Source organism: Manduca sexta, chromosome 26 (assembly GCF_014839805.1).
Source record: "Manduca sexta isolate Smith_Timp_Sample1 chromosome 26, JHU_Msex_v1.0, whole genome shotgun sequence".
NCBI lineage: Eukaryota > Metazoa > Arthropoda > Insecta > Lepidoptera > Sphingidae > Manduca > Manduca sexta.
The window spans coordinates 17769644-17795861 of NC_051140.1; the positions used below are offsets into that span (position 1 = coordinate 17769644).

Consider the following 26218-nt stretch of genomic DNA (forward strand, 5'->3'; position numbering starts at 1 on the left):
GTGAAATTACTTTTGACTATCGATTGGAGGTTTTCACTCAACCCCGAATGAATCTACGTCCACATCTTCGTGCAGAACATTTAATCTTAGCTCGTAAAGATATACATGTATTGTTCGTCCTCATTGATATTCCTTATATATTTTTCACGTAATATTACAGGTCATCCAATGTAGGTCAGCAGTCGGTCGTTTACCGTCCAACATTCACCGATAACCTGTAGTTATGTTATTTATATCGATTTCATTGACTCGCACTCTCAACTCAATGTGAATTATGTCATTGGTTTTTATAACATGCGGCACAGCTGTTATAGTGGAGGAGACGTCGTATTTTGGCATCAAGTCGTAAGAATCGTTATCGATGTTTTGGTATCTCGAGGACTCTGTATATCCTCGACATTGGAGTATCGATTTCAAACGATGTAAATTGCGGTTAGTTTGCACGTGGTATTGTAAAATATGCCTACGTTAGTCTTGATATGTACATTTTTATTTATAGATGTAGTTTATTGCTTGTACTTTATGTACACAAGTGCTAATATGTACCTCGGACATTATTTCTTTAATGAGGAACTCGTTACTTACATTTCTTGTTTGTTAAGCACTTTATTATACGTATAATATATCAATAATTTCATCGATGATCCTTTATTCTTGTATTATATCTACATTTTGATACGTTTGAAAGTTATATCTAAGTTTGGTGAAATGTCATCAAGAATATTAAAAGTATCAAGATTATACGAAACATTAAGTATTTGTGGAGCGTTCGGTCAATCGTTTCGGGAGACGGTAATGATGAATGATGTAACAATTTGAACATAAAATGCATATTTTTGGCATAATGTTCCCTCTAATTATACTTGCCGATTCAGAAGTTAAGTTCAGCGGCCGAAGTACTATAGTAAATATCTGCTTTTGGCCGCCGCATTGGCAGGTGTCCAAGCGTCAGGCGTTGCATGGTATGTTACGGCGGTTGCGTCGCGAACTCGCGGCGTCGTCTGCTCTCGCGCACAACATAGATCACGCCATGTGCGCTGTCGCGTGCTCCAAATCTATTATTATTTGCAATTCCCGATCTTCTCTTTGTTTATTTAACTTGATGTTTCAGCGATTCTGAGCGCACTCATCGCAGTAACAGGAGGGCCTTGATAGGCCAATGCCATAGTTCCCATGGTGTAGACGGGAGTGTAGATGTTTAGTCTCATATTTCGCATTTCATAGACAAGGAGTATCTGGAATTTACTTAATTATCTTATCCGTGATCACTGCAGTTTTATTCATTTTTCATCTAAAATTTTGCAATCCATTATACATAGACACTTAAATGGGATTATATCTTATGAATTACTCTTTATCATATAAAAGAAAAGCCGATAGATAATTTCTTGTCCCAGTTAGAATTTGAAGATCGTGACCAGAAATTTATATATATAATTTTACTATGTTAGTAGTAGATATGTTATGACTACTCCAAGGTATGCGATGTGCAGATTTTACGATAAGTGTTTCTCTAGCCCCGAGATCGCGTTTGTGACAAATACTTTGCGATGTTTTTGTAGCCGGTGCGTGGGTCGTTGCCTGTTACTGTAAATCGTCCGTAATGGTTACAAAGTTCATATTTCATTAATTGATTAAAAACGAAATACGAAACTCAATTAGTAGAATGAAATCCGACTCTTGTATAACATATTTAATGCATACGTAGGTTTAATTTAAAGTTACGTAGACATAAAAAATAAATAATTCGTGGATTTCACGACGGATTTCGATTAAATTTGGTATAGATATAGTTTGTGACCCTGAGAACCACACAGGCTACTGAATCACGGAAAAACTTATTCACGCGTGCAGAGCCACGAGCAAAAGCTATTTCTCAATAATTTGTTAAAAATATGAACCGCTTTCAACTAGTTCGAATTGTAAGAATCTAGTTTCAATTATTAGGTTTGTATGCATTTTAATTTGCGAACCATGACTAATTTCGGCAATAAACGTTTTAAACTGTTTACGGTTATTGCACGGCCCGAAGGTGCGACACATCGCAGATAATATTGAGCACCGCGGTCGAAAACAAATTGAACAACATGGGCTTACCAGTAAAATAAAAAACCTCGCTATATTGTGATAAGATATATAATTAATTTCATAACGGAAAAGTAAAATTGGCGCCTCCAAGCAGGTCCTTTTATTTCCTGGTCAGGCAGACAGTATGGATATTATTTACGTGGCATGAAAAAAACTGCATTTTCATTAGAAATATCAAGAAACAATTTAATTATTAGTAAAAATCCGCTTTAAACGCTTTGATTCATTTATGACTTGACTGTCTTGGCGTCCTCGGTCTTGGTCAGTGGCGCTCTGTTTCAACCTATTCCCATTCACAGTTCAGCGGATGGGCCAGCACGCAACGCGCACCCTTGCTTATCAAATACAATTATTACGTGAGAAATTGTTGTGGGTATATTCCGTGTATTTGCACTAACGATAGCGGCTTAGCGTTTGTTTTCTTAATATAAATATCTATTGATTCGTGTTCTGGTTTTGTTATTCTTATGGTTAGAAAATATTTGTATTTTGTTTTGTATCTATAGCGAAACGGTCATGTCCTTTACCGAAATAAAGTCCGCTGGGCATTTTTGCGGGATAAAAATAGCACAAGTGTGATATTTCTGGATTTGGTCCATTAGCCAAATTGCATTAAAATTCAAATATATATACAGCGGTTTATATGTTTCACTGATCTTTACAGGCTTTGCATTTAAAATTAGAAGAATATTATATTGTAATGTTGTTCTTTCTCGTCTAAGTTTTCGTCGATACTTCTGTATTGATTTTACTAATCGATAATGTAACATCAATGTCAAACACCGTCCGAGTTTTAACTATCAACTTTTGTATGTATAATACCTAGTTAGCGTTATTAATTCTACCGCTGTCCCACTCAATCCCAATCCAGGAACGACTGTCCCACTTTTCAGAACATTTCGCATGTTTTTTTTACTTTCAACATTGATTAAGAGAATAGACAACGATTTTGAACATTTTATTAAAGATTTCAAATTATTTATTACAAAATTTTACAGTAATGCTTGAGTAAAATTTGTAGTTGTGATTCTTCTTACGAACTCTTTAACTTCTGCGAGCTGGTTACAACCGGCCATTAATAATCTTTGTTTGACAAAACAACCATTGACTAAAATAAAACCGATATCAAACGAGGTCATCCACCTCTGACAAAATAATTGCACCAGTTTACGTTGAAGCTTAGTTATTGTACGACATTATCCATATTTACAATCTGACCGCAATATTGTGAAACATTGTGGTTCTTTATCGATGGGGCGCACGACTGCCGATAATTAAGGGGCTAATAGGTTAGTTACTGTAATTTTCAGTCCAAATAGATTGGCTATGCTATGTTTGAACTGGGACAATTTGAGTCCAACATCTAGGTCGGGGAACCAATATTGCGTAAGTTTGATTCGAATACACCTAGATAATCATATAATTAAACAACGGCAAACAGTGAGTGCACTAATTGTGCATTTTCGTTGATAAAAAGGCATTGAAGCGTACGTATGCAACGTACAACATGTAGGCATTGATGTGATTTAAAAATACACCATATATGAAAGACCTAAGTCCCTTTTTGAGCACTCATTTTCAAGCTCTTCTGTGCTACGCCGATACGAAAAATGTGATTCGATTTTGAAGCTACTCCCTATATTTGCAACTAAATGGCCGTCTGAAACACTCCATCGCGAATGCGAAGGTTGTCTGAAAGGCATCACTAATGGTAACGAGACAGCCGTTCCACGTTTTTCTTTTCGATTTTTCGTACGCTAAAATCAATTCAAATCACATAATACCGATACTTTTGTGCCTGATAGTTACAATAAATGCAGAAGAGAAGAAACTGGCGTATAGGACAATTACCCGCGGTTAGGCGAAATAAATTTTCTAGAATATTGTGAGTTACTATCGGCACACACTTGGTTGTTTGTAATTTTATTAAAAATGGAACAGAAAAAGCTACATTTATATTAAAGCAATCATAGTTATATTAACAGCTTGTTTTTTATATCTAAGTGGCGATAGCGTAGTTGGGAGTAGAACGGTCTGCCGAGACGAATGACCGCAGGTTCAAAACTGAAGGCAGAAGAAGAAAGAAACATTTATTGTCGTAGTAGTGGTCCATATTATCACAAGTTAAATCCTAAAATAAGTAACAAGTTCACGCACCTCTACTTTTTTTAAAGTCATGTATGTATTCTTCGAGAAATATAAAGCTCTCTATAAAAAATTAAGGGTACATTAAATCTGCTAATCCGTACTCCCTAATTCCTCTCAGTAGTTGAGTAGACTCGTGCCCAACAGTAGGACAATATAAAAAACAGAGCTGATATTATTAATAAGTCTATTAACCCTCATTTCTCTACATAGATAGATCAGACATATTGCATAAGACGTGATTCCATTAAAGCTTATTACAAGCCAAGAAGGGCGCATTGATTGCGCGAACCCTAATCAAATTCTATCGAGATATGCGATTGATACGGGACTCGACGTTGTTCAATATGTGGGCTGCTTAATTGAACCTCTATTGATTTTATTGTCTCGCACAAACCCTTTACGCGTCAAAAGTATAAAACTGTGGAATATTCCGTTCCATTCAAATAATGATCTGTATTGACGGGTAGTCGCAGTGGCGATGGAAAATGCCGCGGAATTCAATAAGGGACGCGTGCTTTGGACGATGAAATTCTTGAGCGGCTTACATAATAGAGCTCTGCCTATTGATTGAGGAAGTACCTACTATATGAGGGTTTCTGTGATGTCTTGAAAGATTAAAGGAGGTTTAAATGGTAGGAGAAGTATCTATTCTATTCTATACTTATAATAAATCTGTAGAGAGGTCAATTCTGTACATGAAATATATTTCCAAAATAACTATCAGGGGGTGATTAGGGATCGATACTGATGCCAAAAATGCAATTAGTAAAATTTTTGTCTGTCTGTCTGTCTGTATAACCGTTATAGAAACAAAAACTACTCGACGGATTTTAACGAAACTTGGTACAATTATTTGTCATACTCCTGTGCTGGTTATAGTATACTTTTCATCACGCTACAATTGATAGGAGCAGAGCAGTGAAGGGAAATGTTGGGAAAACGGGAGAAGTTACTCCATTTTTTAAGCTTCCGTCGCGTGTGCAACCTTAATGGTTAAAGCTACGCAGAAATCATGTATGACGGAAATGTGCTCCTTAAAATTATGTAAAAAATATCCCACGACAGCATATGTCTATCTTTTATGGTTGACTCACAATAACACGCGTAACTCCCGATAGCTTAGCAGTTCGAAGCTTTCTCATTATATTTGTCTACTCTTACGTTTATAACACTCTCAGTCATCCCTAATAAAAAAAGTTAACATTATTAAATATTCCATAAAAAAGAATCATAGAAATCGGTATAGAAACACCAAAGTTATACATGAAATACGCTAATAATAAGCCATCACGCGTGAATACTGAATCATGCTATAAGCTTCCTTCGATTTCACCAGGATCCTATCATCAGACCCTGACCGGACAATCACCGGACCGGACAAAAAAACATCCCGACAAATTGAGCACCTCCTCCATTTTTGAAGTCCGAAATCCACGCGGGCGAAGCTGCGAGCGGAAGCTAGTTTATAATATAAGTTTCCTATTGCAGCTCTACAACTGCGTAATGTTTTAAATCAAACACACTAATTTACAACTATCGTAAGATTTCGATCTGTTTATATTATGATATACTAATAAATTATGTTAATGATTGCAAATCGTTCAAACATGCCTTATATGAGGTTTTTGAACTCTAATATCGGGTTTATTAGATTTCGCACATTCTAATGCAAATTGATGAATTTATTAATGAACTGTTGAGAATTTTGCATCCTCATATTAATCTCGTGGACATTGTTAAATGTACGTATTACATTTTTGAGATATTCTATGCAATATTATACCTTATTCATAAGAAATATTCTGAAGTCTACTTACGAAATAAAAAAAGGAATTAACAAACTGCACTTTAAACATATTGATTAATTATCTTCTTGCACCTATCAACTCCCAGGCTGATTCTTAGTAGGCATTTTTGTTATTTCCTTTGCCTGGACACGACTTTGTAGAAAAATCCACAGTTCAACAATAGTTCATTGTGAGCACACATTGTTAGCTCAAGGTTCTCGGAATCTCACGTCCTATACATATTGAGGGACTGCGAATACGTCACATTTAACTGATTTTTATGAACTCTGAACTAACGTGTGATTGTTTCTGAACTACGTGATTACATAACGTTTAGCGACACATGTATCTTTTCATTGTAGTCTACGAGAATTTATGACAGTTATACTCCTCAATGAGGACAAAGATTATAATTTAAGATTACTTCAATACTCTCTCCCTCTTTCCTTCGAATTATTTCTTTTAAGAGACTTTAATAAAACCCTGTATCAATCTTAGTCCCAAGTAACAACTAGTGAATAGAAATATGAATTCAAAGGAAATCATTATTTCTATACATTCAGATAACATCAAACGGACTTCCAAATATATCAAATTACTTCACGTAGAACTTGCTCTGTTATTTTCCATACGTATTTGCGATATCTCATTTTATCTTACTAATATTATAAATCTGAAAGTAAATATTATGTTTGTTAGAAGTAAACGCATATACAACTGAACGGATTTGGATGAAATTTGGCGCACGGATGGATCATGTCCTGGTTTAACACATAGGCTACCTTTTATCTCTGTAATTTGGTTCTATTCTAATAATGGTTTTATATCCGATTTTTTAAAATAGATGGCGCTACCCTCGTGCAATGTTTTAAGGGCTTTTGTACCGGGTAAAGAGGTATTCACGCGGTCGAAGCCGCGAACAACACCTAGTTATTTTATAATATGTATTCGGAAAGAATATGAATTAGTTATTATTTATTTATTTCATAGCTTTATTGTACACCATAAACAAAACACTGTGCGTAATATTAAAGCAATAAAGGCTGAATGAAGGTACAATGGGCGGTCTTATCGCTCGAGGCAATGCTACAGACAACTATTGTATGGAATAAGAGAGAATGATGAAAAGGGTAGTCTAGGGTTAGTGGTTAGTGCATACTTTACAATTAATTTTATAATAGATCTCAATTTGCGAGGGTCTTTTAGGTACAAATGATTAGTCTATCCCTGAAGCTAAGAGGTTGGGTGTTGTGTGAAATCGCTGGTCATTTGAAAATTAACATTTAAATAGTAAAGTAGCATAATGCTGCATTGCTTACGTATCGACAGAATGCACTATTTTATTCAATTATCGAAGTCCACTGTTTAATGCTCAAACGTGACGCTTCTTGCAAATAAGACTTACAAAGTTGTATACTGATTTGTGAAGGTAATAATTATAAATAAATCACGTAAGATTTTTTTTATTCATGATAACTTTGAAAGTAAATTATGTTATATCATTAACAGTATTGTTATAAATCCTCAGTGGCTACGTGATAAATATCACAACCGCTGTATGGAACCAATTATGTTTGACGATAACCTGTATTGCTAGTTACATGTTTTAAATCGAACCTTGGAATTGCAGGTGAAGGACTCTCACTCGTTATTACGACATAGCGACAATATTCTTTACTCGATGGTTATAATTTTTTTTTTTTTATTTATTTAGTAAAGCTATACATACTAATAAGGCTTATTACTATTATACATACTCGGAGGGTAGGCAGCGTAATTAATGCACCGACGCGTTCGCCAACCTTATTTCCATGATGTGATATGGGGCGCGCCTATCCTGTAAACCCCCTTCCTGCATAATCCCTGTAGTTCCCTAAAGATTTGCCAAACAAGCGTGACTGTTATGGAGCGCTATTAGAGTTCAAAATTTCCCAACGCAATTCATGGTTGTCTCTGTTTATTAACTCCTTACCCCTATTCTGTGTTAGTGATCAGCTCTTTGGCCGATAAATAATAGTTATGAGAACTGCAAAAAAAATATGCAATTATTTTAACACCATTGTTTTCCTACATTAAACTAACCACATCGCACACAGAGACAAAAGAGCCAAGCACGTCTTGTTAGTGATGTACTAACTATCTGTTGTACGTGATAATAGCATGGAATCACGCTGTGATTTATTTGTACTGAATGACAAGAGGCCCTATAATTTAGTGCCAATTAACAATAGCAACACCATACACATTTTTAGTTAAGTGTATTTAATTTGAATTCATAGATTTAGAATTGAAAAGTTTCGAACATGATCTTCTCCAGTCTTTTTCCAGTATTGATTTGGAAAACGACAGATTTTAAGTTTCTTCTTCCCTAAATGTTGGTAAATTTTCCAATATAGGGTCGGCGCAACAGCAACGTAACTCACATTTATAGCATGTTGCAGAAGGATTTGAGTTATCATGTGTATGTGTCCATATGTCACAGTCCTAGCTTGACGTTAATGGACACTAGGGATGCTACATTTTTGATAGTAATTATACTTGTAAAATGCTAGCTACTATGTCCCTCAAAAGGGAATAGTAAAATCAAAAGAATATTATGTACCCAGACGGACTGTGGTATAGTAAAGTGCGTTACGCGTATATCATAACTTATTACATTTCGATTGCGGCTCAACCGCGCCGCAGTTGGTCAATAGATCAGTAGATTTTAGCGGTGACGTCATAGTTGCGCGCGCATCCCCCCAGTATCACCGTATGACCTTTAAAAACTCGCGGAAAAGTTGCCTGCAATGGGCAAGTTTGTTGCGTACTTTTTGATTAAATGGTAGGAAATTTTCCTAATTGGTTGGTTTTCTGTGTCAAAGGAAGGGCTTTGCTTTTGAAATTACAAATAATTGCGGGACTTTTCTATTTTGTTAGGGTTTATGAGCAAGTCATGCAGTATTTGATGTTTCATAATTATGGTTAGCGTTGCTACAATTCGCAGGCAAGCGTGGTTTGTTGTTACCATGTACCATAAATAATCGGATCCATGTTCAGAGCTCATTTAGTATGTTTAAAAGGTTTCACATTTAATTCAATTAATTTATCTTACACTATATTTCCACTAGCTTTAATATAATTTGCCATGTCAGGATAAAACTTTTCGTCCCAAATGATACCACGTTTGCACAATATAACCTGCTGATGTTTCGTCCCTCTTAGATGTCATATTATGAAATAATGTAGCAATATTTGTCAAGATTTTGCGTATTTTTCCTCTTATTCACAATATTTATAATATATTGCGTTTTGTTTTACTATTTTATATACAATTATCTTCGCTGGTGGTAACTATAAATATTTCTCGTGACCTTTGATAACAGCAAAAGTGTTAACTCATACGCAGTGCTTTAATAATCGATAATAATAATTAGGCGATGATGAAAATTCACATCAGTTAATCGATTTTAACTGCTTTTTTAATAAAATCGATTTTATGACATTTCTAACATCCATAATTATAATAACACTCCAAAGTAAAGAAAAATAGAAGACGTAAAAGATGCAAGAACAGGAATGACTATTTTGTTTTGACTATAACATCATATTTCACAATATTTACGAGGACTCGCGTACATAAAAATATCAAATCATTTTTGTTGCTCGGAATAATATTGATCAACATCCGAATATGTACCACCAATACAATTTAGATCGATAAGTGATTCAAGAGTTCTTGTTTCATCATTTATATTGCTCTCCCCTGACTAATCATTGGATTATGCGTGGGCTTTATATGAGGACATTATATTCTCGTCGCCATAATTGATAGTTACAGCTGATGATAGCTTCGCCAAAAATGTTTGCCCATCTGAAACCGTAACATGTTTTTAAGGGTCTTGTTTCACAGGCGGCATGCCTGTCTATGCTCTAAAATTATTACGACGTTTTTCATTACACCATGTGTTCCTAATGATTTCTTATTTTCACGTGAATGTTTGACATTAAAAGTAATGTTACCATGAAAGTTAGTCTTCGAAATTTTGGAAGTAAAAATTAAACCAATATATCTAAAAAAAAACGTTAAATAGTTTTATTTCAATACCGTATTCGCGTTTTGATATTATGTTTATATACACACAAAATATAAATAACCTAAATCTAGATTAGTCCAAATATTACTGGATCTAACATTCCGATTTCGTGCGACTTCAAAGCACTCCGAAATCTTTTAGATGAGCTGCTATTATCTACCCCACGTACACACCGCGTGGTGTTGACGTGTTCGCGAGCTGACGTGACGTCACACGCGCTATAGCTTTTATGGCGCGAGATTTAGCAGCTGTATTACTTTTATTGAACAATATAATATGCAATTTATTAGTCTCAGCTACTACGTTCAAGTGGCTTGTAAATCGATATCGCTAACGTTATGAAAGGTAGTTTCCGATATTATTTCCCCATCTGCTCTTGCTAGCACCTGTCCGCAATCCGCATACAGTAGCAATGGCGTCCTGAATAATAGAAGGAAGATTTAGATATAAGAATCCTTAGGTTCTTTAATAGAAAAGGACGAATTTCGAAAAAAAATCTAATACATCACATGTTAGTTTTAATTTTTACGAATGGCCTTATGACCAACCAGACGTTTCTAGTTACCACCATACAAGCCCGTGCGTAAATACGTCATTTACGTCAAAAATAACAAATGATAAATATATTATTTTCGTTTGCACTGTTAAAAATAAGTCAAAGGTTAATTCTGATTTACTACATAATTTCACTATTGTTATTGTTGAAATGGATCACGCATTCGCTTACGTAACTGTGAATGATTTTAGAAATTGAACATAGCAATAGTTTAGGTTGAATTACGTTGGAAAGGTTTAAATCAAATTTTTGATTTGGAACCATGTTTCGATATTAATTTCACTTCACACCTTATGTTCCAATTCCCATTTGTTTGGCAAAAACCTTTCGCTTATATTTAATACGTCAACTATGACAGTGGCTTTTGTAAAAAATACTTTAAAATAGTTTACCGAAGAGATGATCTCGTATTGTACATTTTATGCTATGGACATGCTATAATGTGTGAAGCTACGAAAATATCACTGTTAACCATTTTTCTGACGATGTGAAATTCTTTGCTGCAGGGACTCTCATCAGATTGATCTGCCGCCATTCGGTCAATATGCGACTGGCATATTCTTTTTGGACAAGCTCCATCACCAGGACATCGAGAGTAAATTCCAGGAGCTGGCTGAAAGCCTCGGCTTAAAGGTGTTGTGCTGGCGCACCGTACCCACTAACAATTCCAGCATTGGTAAGTTTGTTCGACAGTCGTTTGTTCTACTGCCTTTAATATTTAAAATGTGGTGTCAATCGTCATAATGTTAATAGGAGTAGAAGTTAGAATAGATTGTGATGTTGCATTCGTTTCATCTGCGTCATGCTAGTTACATTTTTCATGATTATATTTGGAAATGTTATATTTTGTTTATAGTTTTCTAAGACATTCGTTTCCTTTTTTGTACATATAAACAAAAGGGTTTATATTATGCAGCATACTTAAAATATTCACTAAGCAAAATTAAATATTTTTTTTTCTCAAATCTTTCACAACAATTGGATGTTTATATTTCGTAATACTTACGCGAATATTGAATCAGCCTATATTTGCAAAGTAATTTATAAACAAAATTAAACTACTAAAAATATGTTTCTTGATGTCTTTATCTTTTCATTAACTTGGGATGTTTCCACGGTTTTGCGTCATATATATTTTTTTATTTATTTCAATTACCTATTAGGTATGATAAAATTATTTTTTTAGATAATAATTAGGTTATAGTGATGTGTGTAAAATGCAATTGACCAATATCATGCCTGTAAATACTTTATATGATGAAATAAAAACTTAATCCTTCCAAAAAAATATTTTAGTATTTATATCTTATTATAACAGCCACCACTGGTGATATTGGTCGCTGCATATTGCACAAGAACTATACAAAATTATACTCATAAATTTTTATCTCGTTAAAGTAAAAAAGAACTTTCGAGAAATGATATTTTACAATTAGTATGTCTGCGATTTGTACAGAATACGGTGTTGCGATATTTGTGCAACTATCATTGCAGGTCATTCACGTAGTAAGGTATCTGTCGGGTTATAACCTGCCGATGCGGTCAAGCGATGCTTGACCATATGGTTTGTTCCATTTACCATTTGCGGGTACGTTCTCGACTGAATCGCATAAATCACCTTTATACCCATTCAATATTTCTCTTTAAGCTTTAGTATTTGGGTTCGTTATTGGTTGTATTTGTGCGATTTCGCCGAGCACCGCCGCCACATAAATCAGCATCTATCATATTGGTGTCAATTGGTTTCTTTTTTTTAATGCCAATATGTGATGCTACCCCACTGTTTCTTTGTAATTAACTTAAGATTCATCACCAAGTGCCTTATTTTATTCATTAAGATCACAGTTTCAATATTAATTTGTCTGAGAGGATATTGTTGTCCTGAATCTTAAGTTGAGTTTCATAATTAGTTTTATTTCGATTATCGTGTAACGACGCTTCGATGGCAATACATATTCTAACTGGAAATAAATTGTGGTTGTCATAAATGCCTATATTGATGCCAACAGAGATATTGTTTTGATCTTTTATGTTGTAGTAATAAATCTTTGCTGAGTACCATGGCATTTACGATACCGATTTGTTTTATTTTGATACTTGATGATGCGCCTATGAAGCGTTTTACTGTTGTACACGAAAGGAATTGTACTGGACTACGGGGCCGTCATATTGTAGAAGAAACATTATAGTTATATGATTAATGATTAAATGACTGCTCTCAATAGTTCTAAACGCGTCCCGTAGTCTGGTAATTAGTTTAAGTCCACAAAACTGTCCAGTCCTCTCGGTGAAGTTAGTAATGGGGCATTTTGACTGGCTTTCAGGTCAGGTGGCTCGTAACTCGGAGCCATATATGCGACAAGTGTTTGTTACCGGAGATATCCAGGACGAGAGCCAACTGTCCCGCCAGGTGAGATGAGATAACCGGTCAGACACCACACACCAGGGTCCACAGCGAAAGAGTATGAACTCGCAATGTATTTCATTAATTGCGATTTCAAACTCGAGTACGTCAGCGTTAGGGTGGAGAACTCTTGTAGGTGTTTTTTCAGATGGTCGCGACGCGAGCGCCGGCCGGCTGGATCGTGGATCCACGTCGTTCGAAACGTAAATTTTACACAATGTATTTATGAGCCGTTAGATGGCGTAGTTGTTTGTTGGCCCCATGTGGAGACGTGTGCGCGGTTGCAGATATTCGTGCTGCGCAAGCGGGCCTCGCACGAGCTGGTGGTGCCCGGCGCCAGGTTCTACATCTGTAGCTTGTCGCTGCGGACCGTCGTCTACAAGGGACTGCTCACATCCAATCAACTATGGGTCAGTATTGCGTTTTATTGTTTTATTATAATGGGTTTCAGCAAAACATCGGCAAATTAGCAAGTCATTTAACTTCAAAGCATTTAATTTAATAATGATGGGAATTTTTCACCATTTTCTGTTATTCCTGACAATCGACATCCACATTTTTTTTCATCTATAATATATTTTCACTCAATGCATCCATCCTTGATATTCTTCTTCTTTCTTACTAATATATTGAAAATATAAATTCTTTTAACTTGACAAGTATTCTGCGTGAGAAAATTTATCTTAATAGTTAATTAAGATTTAATGTATACTTTATAGTGTCACTTAAATAAAGTGGGTTAATGCCGTGCTTATTTATGAGCCTTCTCGTACATGCTAGTGCTCGAGTGCGCATGTCCTTGTCAGAGGCACTTAAAGCTGCAGAAGTGAGAAGTGCTATTCGATTGGATGGATTTAACTTTTTAATTTGAGGAAATTGACACCTATTAGCATATTACTATGGAACTAGAGCCTCTTCTGCTGCTCCTACTAGATAACATGTTTGTGAATCCTTGCCATCCTTTCCAAACTCCGATGCAGACAAATTACAAAACACTTCGTATTGTGATATGCCATCGGATTGATGAACTCTACACGTGAGTCGCTTAACATTACCTAGAAACTTGAATTACTTGCTCTGCTTCACAAAATCAGAATCAGTCAAAGAGTTCCAAGATATATAGAGCAGACATTGAGAAGATTGTCATACAAAAATTTTGCGCTTATGTGATGGTTACTCAATCTACCGCGAAATAGCAAAACACTGATGTAAAATACTTCATATTTTTTCATATCCTAATTTGCACTTTTTCAATGGGCATATTAACAAAACTGTAACTCATATTATTTTTGTATTAATATCTACAATGTCATTTTGTAACACGGATATTTCAAACAAGATAACGACTTATTACTAATATGTAATAACTGCAAAATAAATTTGGTCCAGATATCCAGTCTATAATTATAGTGTTTATTGTCTTTGCAATCAGTTCATTCATACAAAACCATTGCAATAAGGTATACAATTGTGAATTTGCAGGAGTACTTCAAGGACCTGAGCAACCCGGCGTTCACCACGTACTTGGCGCTGGTGCATACCAGGTTCTCCACCAACACTTTCCCAAGTTGGGAGAGAGCGCATCCTCTAAGGTACTTGTCAGCACTACTGATATAACTGCTCTATGACAGTGTACTTGTGAAGAATGAGTTTTGATAGTACTTTAGTATTATCGAGTAATCTGTTTGAAGTGCTAGCGAAAGCTTAGCAATGTTTTCAAGAAATCTCTTTATAGACTTGATTAGCAACAAATAATTTGGTTAAGAGAAAAATCCAATAGTCGTTTAATACTCGATGGCCGACATAATTATGCAGGTCTGTCCAATTCCTTTTTAACATGAGCTAAATACATTTTGAAATTAAATATTTATATAAAATATTTGTCATGTTCCATACGTGCTCAGATTTTTATTCAATACAAAAAAATGCTAGCCCTGATTATTGTTTGTATTAATGAAACTATTTTATTTCAGGGTGCTGGCTCACAATGGAGAGATAAATACGTTGCGAGGTAACGTGAACCTGATGAAGGCCCGCGAGGGTGTGATGAAGAGCGAGATCTTCGGAGATGGTGAGGATAAATATTAAAAAAGTGTTTTATATTAGCCGAGAATTTGGGGGGGGGGGGGGTGAAAGTCACTAAACGTTTGATTTGATATTGAATTAAAAGTTAAGTACAATGTTTATGCGCCTGATCATAATGAAGTAGCATACTGTAGCATATTATATGCTTCTAGTATTTGATAATCGTATAAATAGCAAAAAAAAATTACATAATATAACAAACATTTTTCTTTTCTTTCTGGCTGGCGTATTCGAATAACATATTTACATCTCCGAAAACAATTATTTTACCCGAAAAATACAGTTTCATTGATACTATACCCGCCATATTTTTTCAACATATTAGTCGACCTACAAAGATTTTAACATTTGAACCATAATCAACAGATCTCAAGAAACTCTACCCAGTGGTGGAGCCGAACCTCTCGGACTCCGGTTCAGCGGACTGCGTGCTGGAGTTCCTGCTGCACGCTGGCCAGCGGTCCCTGCCCGAGGCAGTGATGACGATGGTGCCCGAGGCGTGGCAGAATGACGTCACCATGCCCAAGGAGAAGAGGGATTACTACCAGTGGGCCTCGTCTGCAATGGAACCTTGGGACGGACCGGCGCTCGTGTCGTTTACTGATGGACGGTATATAGGTCAGTTATTTAGATTTTCCTTATACGTGTTCGGCAGAATGATCCCACTGCATTGGCCGTAAGTGGAATGAGGTCCAATAGAATGTCGACTGACGAGATATGATTACCCCTCGGCGGTTGACACAATTATGCCGGCCTGTAAGACCAGATATATACAGGCTGATTCCACAACGCAACACTGTTACGTTACGTGCTATGCTCGGAGTTTCTCTGAAGGATAAACTTCGTAACGAGGTCATTCGTCAGAGTACCAATGTCACCGACATAGCACACAGGATTAGCAAATTGAAGTGGCAGTGGGCAGGGCATATCTGTCGAAGAACCGATAACCGATGGGGTAAATGAGTTCTTGAGTGGAGACCACGGCTTGGCAAACGTAGTGTAGGACGCCCTCCAGCTGGGTAGAGTGACGACCTGCGAAAGGTCGCTGGTAAGAACTGGATGTGACAGGCCGAAGACAGGGTAAAATGGCGCATATTGGAGGAGGCCTATGTCCAGCATTGGACAAAGATATAGGCTGATGATGATGATGACGCTGTTACGTGGGCTTCTATGGCCTGTTTTAAGATCGTGTGTACCGTGGTCGCTATCCAGGTGGATATATGATATATCCTACCACCAGCAAAATACACGAATGAGGTATAAAGGTTACACCAGTATAAGAATAGACTTCTAAGACCATGAAGGCACAAAATGCTATAGGACTCATTTCGGCATTGCCTACAAAATATTTATTTTAATATTGTTCATCGTCTACACTAAACTGTTTTTTTGTTCCCAGGTGCGATATTGGACAGGAACGGGCTACGTCCGTCCCGTTTCTACGTGACCAGTGAGAACATACTGGTGATGGCGTCCGAGGTGGGCGTGTACGACGTCGACCCGGAGAAGGTCATACTGAAGGTGAGGACTATTCCCAGATAGTGCCCTACCACATAATCTAAAGTAATTTACTATGATGAAGCCACTTTTCATGACTTTTCAATCGAAACGTAATGGTGCCTGCACGTTATTTGGCGGAAGAAAAGCAGTGTGCGAAATTGCCGGCTATTATACCTAGCATATTTCACTAGGCGACTGGCAGGATATGTAATAAATACAATATTCCTTAGGCTACTTTTAGAATATGTAATAAATGCATTTTATTTGTCCCCAGAGCCGCCTGAAGCCCGGCCGCATGTTGCTAGTGGACACGGAGGAGAAGCGCATCATCCAGGACGTGGAGCTCAAGATGAACATCGCGCGCAGCCGCCCGCACTCCGAGTGGCTCCAGCAAAAGGTCAGATATCAGCTCTTAGCTCTCAGAATTTTTTTATAACTTCCAACATGCGGGTATAATGTCGACTGGCGAGAGATAAATATCTCTTCAGTCGATAAAAGCTGGACCCTACACCACTACCATCAGGTGTAGGGTAGTCAAGCCATGTGCGTATATAAAAAATTATCGATGTTGATAAATAAGTTGGTGAGGCTGTGGGTTCGATATACGCATCAATACACACGAATTGATTCGAGCCTGTGGGTGCTGTGGGTCCGAAATACCTTAATAGTTCCTGTAGCTCTCGATGGAAGAGTTAAAATTAAGATTATGTTATAGATATATATTTTTACTGAGGAAAAAAGATCAGCATCATACGCGTTTAGTGGTCGCTATCTAATCACCTACCTTATAATATATTTTGTCCAAGAAGGACAAGTAAGTAACTTCAAACATTTAAAATATCGATTCAAGTTGATCCATTTAAAAAAGGGACTTAATGTGTAACATTTAAGAATCACCAATATATCGTATACTAACCAATGTTCATTTCTTATTTATCGATTTAGTCAAGGGCATATATAATTTATACTCATTAAATTAATCTTTATGATATATTAGTTATTCATCAAAGAATCTCATTTAATTTGTCATGGGGTGTCATCTGATATCTCAGGGTTTTTTTATATATTTCTGTATAATCAAAAAAGAAAATGCTAAGTTCCTACAATAAACTTATATGGACCAAAGAAAGAATAATTCATTGCTTAAAAAATATCAATATTTCTTTCTTCTTCCATAGTAAAAATAAAAGATATTTTACCTCTTATCCTGAAGCCCAAACTTAGCATTTTTTTTTCCAAATCGATTACAATTATTATCGATAATCATCAATAAGTCTCATATAAATCATCATACATCACTCCATTAAATTATAATAACATATTGTTTCTGTTTCTCTGTGCCGTCCGCCGGTGTATGGGATAAATAAATAAAAATATTTCAGATGGTGAGTGAAATGTCGAATGGGGAGTAAAAAATATTGCTACATAATAACCTATGCTGATGTTCCTTGCATGTGTTATGTTGGCACTACATTTGCGAATTTTTGACAAATATTTGCGCTTTTTGGCAAAGCAATATCGACTTTGCATTCTTTATGTACAAAGTTAATGTTAGATTGTCAAAAAACCGCAAATATTCTCCCTCCCAAACACGCAAAGTGTGATGCCAACATTAAGGGTATGCTTTCTCTAACTCGAGTTTACGAAACGATGTGCTCGTATCGAGCTTTACAATAAACAAACGTATGACGCTTACGTGTCAAGGAAATAATATGGTTATCGATATCAATAAATTGACTGGACATGAACATTTTATTGATACTTGTATTTGTTAATGTAGTGAAATAAAATTACCATATTATTCAGTGAGCGCGATAATACAATTGGTATCTACTTCACAATTGGCTTATGTTTTTAAATGTTTTAAAATTTTCCTTAATGTAATCTCATCAATAAAACACATGTAAACTTATCGATAAATTACAGATCACTATGGAAGATATACACAAGTCGGTGGCCCCTCTAGAGAACGGGACGGCTATGACTAATGGCGTGTCGATGAATGGCACCGCCATCTCCGGCCTGTCGGACAAACGGCTCGGCCTGTTCGGCTACACGCTAGAGTCTATCAACATGCTGCTCATGCCTATGATCCAGAATAAGTAAGTATGGGAGTGTGTTCTCTTAGTAAAATCGATATTATTAAACACTTAGATCAAAGTTTGTAATATATATATTTTTTATTATGATTAATACCCTGTAAATTTAACACAGAGATTACATAGATACAGATATCGATAAAAACATCGATAATTGAAAATCTCGACTGGCGCGAAATTTGAGTACGAAATCGATGAAAAATGACATTGAAAACGGCAGTAAAAGCAATAAATACATGATTGTCATTGTTTACAGGAAGGAAGCGCTGGGCAGTATGGGCAACGACGCGCCGCTCGCGTGTCTGTCGCAGTTCCAGCCGCTGCCCTACGAGTACTTCAAGCAGCTGTTCGCTCAAGTCACCAACCCGCCCATCGATCCGTTCAGGTGTGTTGAATACTCCTGGTTTTATTTAAAAGATGACAACACAGGAGAGGTGGGGGGATGCGCTTATTATATACTGTATTACCGTCATCGAACGGCTTTCCTTGATCCTGATAGGTAACTGATAGCTTTCATAAAAGCTTGTACGGTTCGGTGCATTTCTGATGTGTACGACTATCGATTCCTGTTTTAATCGACATGCATTGCTGTTTGTGTGGGAAGATAAGTTGCTCGTGTCACATTGACAATTTAAACAGGCAGTGCAAATTTTTTGTCCAAGTTTAAATGAAAAATTGTATGCTTCTTAGTCCTTAATTACTTAGGAGGACACACAATATACGGCAAGCGAAGACCTTTTCCACCTTACTCAACACCTAAAAAATCTCTACTCAGATACCTTACAGTCCTCTTCTCTAATCTACACAATGCTTATTAAATTTCTATAATTTATTCTAGAACTAATTTTAACCATGTGTGTGTGCAGGGAGAAGATCGTGATGTCGCTGTTGTGTCCGATTGGTCCGGCGCCCAATGTGTTGATTCCGTCAGCGAGCTTCGTGTCGCGACTGTTCCTGCCGCAGCCGGTGTTGACGCTGCCGGACCTCGCTGCACTCAAGCAGACCAACTTCAGGGGATGGAGGGTATGTGTGACATACATGCAATCGTATACACCATACACCTAACGGGGATTTCATTTAAATACACGAATCAGCTCATCTGCTATCTCTATTTATATCGACAGGCCAAATTTGATCAGTAAATCAGCTCAATATGTTTCCTTATTATTCAAATATGAATGTGCGGCAAGCTCTAATTGTTCCATCCCACGGCCGCAGACGACAGTAGTGGACTGCACGTTCCCGGTGTCGGAGGGCGCGCGCGGGCTGGAGCCGGCGCTGTCGCGCATCAGCGGCGCGGCACGCGGCGGCGCGCGGCGACCAGCTCATCGTGCTCTCCGACCGCGCCGCCGGCGCCGAGCGGCTGCCCGTCAGCTCGCTGCTCGCTCTCGGTATGTTCCACCACACGGCCCGCAGCGACCAGCTCATCGTGCTCTCCGACCGCGCCGCCGGCGCCGAGCTGCCCGTCAGCTCGCTGCTCGCTCTCGGTATGTTCCACCACACGGCCCGCAGCGACCAGCTCATCGTGCTCGCTCGCTCTCGGTATGTTCCACCACACGGCCCGCAGCGACCAGCTCATCGTGCTCTCCGACCGCGCCGCCGGCGCCGAGCGGCTGCCCGTCAGCTCGCTGCTCGCTCTCGGTATGTTCCACCACACGGCCCGCAGCGACCAGCTCATCGTGCTCTCCGACCGCGCGGCCGGCGCCAAAGCGGCATGCCCGTCAGCTCGCTGCTCGCTCTCGGTATGTTCCACCACACGGCCCGCAGCGACCAGCTCATCGTGCTCTCCGACCGCGCCGCCGGCGCCGAGCGGCTGCCCGTCAGCTCGCTGCTCGCTCTCGGTATGTTCCACCACACGGCCCGCAGCGACCAGCTCATCGTGCTCTCCGACCGCGCCGCCGGCGCCGAGCGGCTGCCCGTCAGCTCGCTGCTCGCTCTCGGTATGTTCCACCACACGGCCCGCAGCGACCAGCTCATCGTGCTCTCCGACCGCGCCGCCGGCGCCGAGCAAGCGTTGCCCGTCAGCTCGCTGCTCGCTCTCGGTATGTTCCACCACACGGCCCGCAGCGACCAGCTCATCGTGCTCTCCGACCGCGCCGCCGGCGCCGAGCGGCTGCCCGTCAGCTCGCTGCTCGCTCTCGGTATGTTCCACCACACGGCCCGCAGCGACCAGCTCATCGTGCTCTCCGACCGCGCCGCCGGCGCCGAGCGGCTGCCCGTCAGCTCGCTGCTCGCTCTCGGTATGTTCCACCACACGGCCCGCAGCGACCAGCTCATCGTGCTCTCCGACCGCGCCGCCGGCGCCGAGCGGCTGCCCGTCAGCTCGCTGCTCGCTCTCGGTATGTTCCACCACACGGCCCGCAGCGACCAGCTCATCGTGCTCTCCGACCGCGCCGCCGGCGCCGAGCGGCTGCCCGTCAGCTCGCTGCTCGCTCTCGGTATGTTCCACCACACGGCCCGCAGCGACCAGCTCATCGTGCTCTCCGACCGCGCCGCCGGCGCCGAGCGGCTGCCCGTCAGCTCGCTGCTCGCTCTCGGTATGTTCCACCACACGGCCCGCAGCGACCAGCTCATCGTGCTCTCCGACCGCGCCGCCGGCGCCGAGCGGCTGCCCGTCAGCTCGCTGCTCGCTCTCGGTATGTTCCACCACACGGCCCGCAGCGACCAGCTCATCGTGCTCTCCGACCGCGCCGCCGGCGCCGAGCGGCTGCCCGTCAGCTCGCTGCTCGCTCTCGGTATGTTCCACCACACGGCCCGCAGCGACCAGCTCATCGTGCTCTCCGACCGCGCCGCCGGCGCCGAGCGGCTGCCCGTCAGCTCGCTGCTCGCTCTCGGTATGTTCCACCACACGGCCCGCAGCGACCAGCTCATCGTGCTCTCCGACCGCGCCGCCGGCGCCGAGCGGCTGCCCGTCAGCTCGCTGCTCGCTCTCGGTATGTTCCACCACACGGCCCGCAGCGACCAGCTCATCGTGCTCTCCGACCGCGCCGCCGGCGCCGAGCGGCTGCCCGTCAGCTCGCTGCTCGCTCTCGGTATGTTCCACCACACGGCCCGCAGCGACCAGCTCATCGTGCTCTCCGACCGCGCCGCCGGCGCCGAGCGGCTGCCCGTCAGCTCGCTGCTCGCTCTCGGTATGTTCCACCACACGGCCCGCAGCGACCAGCTCATCGTGCTCTCCGACCGCGCCGCCGGCGCCGAGCGGCTGCCCGTCAGCTCGCTGCTCGCTCTCGGTATGTTCCACCACACGGCCCGCAGCGACCAGCTCATCGTGCTCTCCGACCGCGCCGCCGGCGCCGAGCGGCTGCCCGTCAGCTCGCTGCTCGCTCTCGGTATGTTCCACCACACGGCCCGCAGCGACCAGCTCATCGTGCTCTCCGACCGCGCCGCCGGCGCCGAGCGGCTGCCCGTCAGCTCGCTGCTCGCTCTCGGTATGTTCCACCACACGGCCCGCAGCGACCAGCTCATCGTGCTCTCCGACCGCGCCGGGCACGAGACGCTGCCCGTCAGCTCGCTGCTCGCTCTCGGTATGTTCCACCACACGGCCCGCAGCGACCAGCTCATCGTGCTCTCCGACCGCGCCGCCGGCGCCGAGCGGCTGCCCGTCAGCTCGCTGCTCGCTCTCGGTATGTTCCACCACACGGCCCGCAGCGACCAGCTCATCGTGCTCTCCGACCGCGCCGCCGGCGCCGAGCGGCTGCCCGTCAGCTCGCTGCTCGCTCTCGGTATGTTCCACCACACGGCCCGCAGCGACCAGCTCATCGTGCTCTCCGACCGCGCCGCCGGCGCCGAGCGGCTGCCCGTCAGCTCGCTGCTCGCTCTCGGTATGTTCCACCACACGGCCCGCAGCGACCAGCTCATCGTGCTCTCCGACCGCGCCGCCGGCGCCGAGCAGCTACCCGTCAGCTCGCTGCTCGCTCTCGGTATGTTGCCACTCGTGTAAAAAATAAACTGTTTATTGCCTTATGAATTTGATGCGTTTTCACTAAACAAAGGTTTCAGAATAATAACAACAATATATAAATATGTTTCATGTATTAAATAAATTGATTTTGCAAAATAATAATTATAAACGTTTTTTCTCAGGTGCCGTTCATCACCACTTAATCGAGACTCGTCAGCGCATGAAGGTTGGTCTAATCGTGGAAACAGCCGAAGCCAGGGAGGTGCACCACATGTGCGTACTGCTTGGTAAGTGACAATTGACAACATAGTTTTAATATAATTACTTATTTTATATTATTTTTTATCGACATTGGCTCAAACAGTATATTTTTTCTGCTAATTTAAAACGCAATATAATTAATAAAAAAAAATGTACTTACTTCTTTTATCAGGTTATGGCGCCGACGCAATCTGTCCGTACTTAGCATTCGAACTGGCATTCTCTCTGCGCAACGACGGCCTCATCGACCCGAACCTGACCGACGAAGACATATACACCGCCTACCAAAAGTCCATAGAGACCGGACTGGCCAAGGTAATGGCCAAGATGGGCATCAGCACGCTGCAGTCGTACAAGAGCGCGCAGATATTCGAGGCGGTCGGACTCAATGAGGATGTTATCGATAAATGTTTTAAGGGAACGCAGTCGAGGATTGGTGAGTTGGTCTTTATTTATTTTTCAAACTATACTTCCATAGTAAAATTATACGTAGGTAACTGCCAAAGCATTGAACCGACTAATCTGAATTAATAATATATTTGTCACAAACTAAATCCCACCCGGTCAAAGCCATAAGCAAAAAAGCTTCTAACCTGCTTATATTATTAACAGGTCAAGTTATAAATTAGTTAATTTAATTTTTTTATGTTGATGATTATCTCTGAAACTATTGATTCGATTCCGAAAATAATATGAAAAAAAATACATTCTTATCATATTGGATCCCAGTTTGATAGTGACGTGAAGTGCGTGTTAAATTATACATTATTTTAAATATTTGCAGGTGGTGTTAACTTCGAGATCTTGTCGAAGGAAATATTTGATCGACACACGCTCACGTACGGGCAGTGCACTGACACATTGGTTTTAAGGTAAACACCAAGCAAATAAATGTAACTAAACACATAAAAATTACATATAAAGTTCGATAAAATGTAATGCTGAAACACACTATTACTAGACTAACTTGTATTTATTTAATCAATAAGAATTTTATAAAATGTTTTATTGCCAAATTTCTTTAATATATTTTGGTTTTTAGGAACCCCGGTAATTACCACTGGCGTGCTGGGGGTGAGAAACACATTAACGATCCCATGTCGATTGCTAATCTGCAGGAAGCGGCTTCTAATAACAGCAAGTCGGCTTACGATAGATTCAGGTTGGTATCGATAATTTATAATGCCGTGGTTATGTAGGAGCTTATTACTATAGGAATCGATACTCACTCAGATATTACATTACTGCAATAAATAAGAAAAAAATATATGTTCCTTTATACTGTTCACATTTTACTGTTCTTCACATCAAATGTTGTACAGTGTATTTCGATTATCGATAATTATTAATCATAGTACAATCATCTAGCAATTATCGAATATAAACACATTATAATATAACTTAAGCTGTGAATCAATCCGCTAATTTGAAGTTTAAACATAAACTTACAATTTTTTCGCAGAGAAAGCGCTCTTGAGTCAGTCAGGGCGTGTACACTGCGAGGGCAGTTGGAGTTGGTGAAACTTGATGAGCCAATTCCTCTCTCTGAAGTGGAACCCGCCGCGGAGATCGTCAAGCGATTCGCTACTGGTAACTAACTATACAGTCATAAAAACAGCAACAAAATATTTTAATAATACCGTTAAGTCGATATTTAGTATCGATAGTTATAGACATGCTTAGTTGATAATTGCATGTCATCGATATTCATAATATTTGTGACTGTGAGTTTTTTTTTTATATGTAACAAAAATCAGTAAGATAACGAGACAGCTGCTGCTTGTAAAATTTTATCGATATTATTACAGCAATTATTGATGACCATAACGAAGTATCGACATATAGTTTTCGTATAACAACGCCTTTTATTCTTCAGGTGCTATGTCATTTGGTTCGATATCACTGGAGGCCCACACGACGCTGGCCATCGCGATGAACCGCATCGGCGGCAAGTCCAACACCGGTGAGGGTGGTGAGAATGCCGACAGATATCTGAACCAGGTAAATAACCTTTCTTTTTTTAAGTTTTTCACTAGTTAGTAAGAATATTATAAAAGGCTTGATTTAATACCTTTGGTCCAGTTTCTATTCCAGCAAAACATAAATTCTATTTTGATTATGCCGCGCATTTAAAAATTCCTTTGCTGTGTTTTAAAATAAATTTTATTACAGTGCTATCTCTCAGTACCAATGTTAAAAACAATTATATTTAAATACGCGTAGAAAACCTAGAAAATTTATTATAAATAGCAGAGTTTATTAATTTATCGTATCAAATTGAAGGACCCGGAGTTCAGCAAGCGGTCCGCCATCAAACTAGTGGCGTCGGGCCGCTTCGGCGTCACCGCCTCCTACCTCGCGCACGCAGACGATCTGCAGATCAAGATGGCGCAGGGGGCCAAGCCCGGAGAGGGCGGCGAGTTGCCAGGTAACCTGATTAGTATTGTACAAAACTTACAAAATGCAAGTTAAAAAAAAATGGTATTGAAAATTTAACTTACCACTTAATATATGCAATCTTATTAAAAACTCATGTACAGTTCTCTAAGTCTAATAATAGTCTGATCATTGGTAGGGAAACTGTAATAGATTATGATTTCTGAGGTACCACACGTTTTATTCATTAGTTTGCTTGCTATGGCATTTAAATACTATATTTTTATAATAACCTTCATGGTTTTGGAAGCAGCCTTTTTTGTATCCTACCATGATTATCGTCCTATCCTGGACGTCGTCATTGAAAATATTATATGCTATCATTAATACTTAACACTGTAATAAAATATAAATATTTGTAGGTTACAAAGTAACAGAAGACATAGCTCACACGCGTTGCTCGGTCCCGGGCGTGGGTCTGATCTCCCCGCCGCCCCACCACGACATCTACTCCATCGAGGACCTGGCCGAGTTAATCTACGACCTGAAGTGCGCCAACCCTCGCGCCAGGATCTCCGTGAAGCTCGTGTCGGAGGTCGGCGTCGGTGTAGTCGCGTCTGGTGTTGCCAAGGTAACTTTAACGTATTTGTAGGACTTGAATAAGGCGTGAAGTTATGTATGAATGATTTCTATGATTGAATTCAGTAATGATGCAATACCATATCGCCGGTGATAGGCTAATTGATTTCAACGATATTTTTTTTTGCGACACTAAGTTGCAAACATATTTAAAATCAGCCTTTTTTACTATTTTTTTTTAAGCTAGTAAAAAAATGTCGTTTAAGTCAATTAGCCTTTTAACCGTCGATATGCAGTGCGTGTTATTCGACGCCTATACTTTAAAAGTAGTGTAGATCATAACGGCCGCGGTAATCAG

The 26218-nt window shown here is 40.2% G+C and overlaps 1 protein-coding gene across 1 annotated transcript in view; it reads left to right on the forward strand.

Annotated features, from left to right (window-relative positions):
* LOC115452078 (putative glutamate synthase [NADPH]) overlaps positions 1-26218 on the forward strand; it is a 69005-nt gene that overhangs the window by 27453 nt on the left and 15334 nt on the right. The window contains 21 exon segments of the mRNA XM_037443650.1: positions 11162-11331; positions 12980-13065; positions 13347-13469; positions 14542-14651; positions 15033-15130; positions 15511-15762; positions 16544-16665; positions 16919-17041; positions 18571-18746; positions 19000-19128; positions 19610-19766; positions 19962-20035; positions 20037-20134; positions 22827-22931; positions 23078-23341; positions 23690-23777; positions 23948-24067; positions 24368-24495; positions 24782-24906; positions 25189-25333; positions 25704-25912. Coding sequence (XP_037299547.1) covers positions 11162-11331; positions 12980-13065; positions 13347-13469; positions 14542-14651; positions 15033-15130; positions 15511-15762; positions 16544-16665; positions 16919-17041; positions 18571-18746; positions 19000-19128; positions 19610-19766; positions 19962-20035; positions 20037-20134; positions 22827-22931; positions 23078-23341; positions 23690-23777; positions 23948-24067; positions 24368-24495; positions 24782-24906; positions 25189-25333; positions 25704-25912 — 2902 coding nt within the window.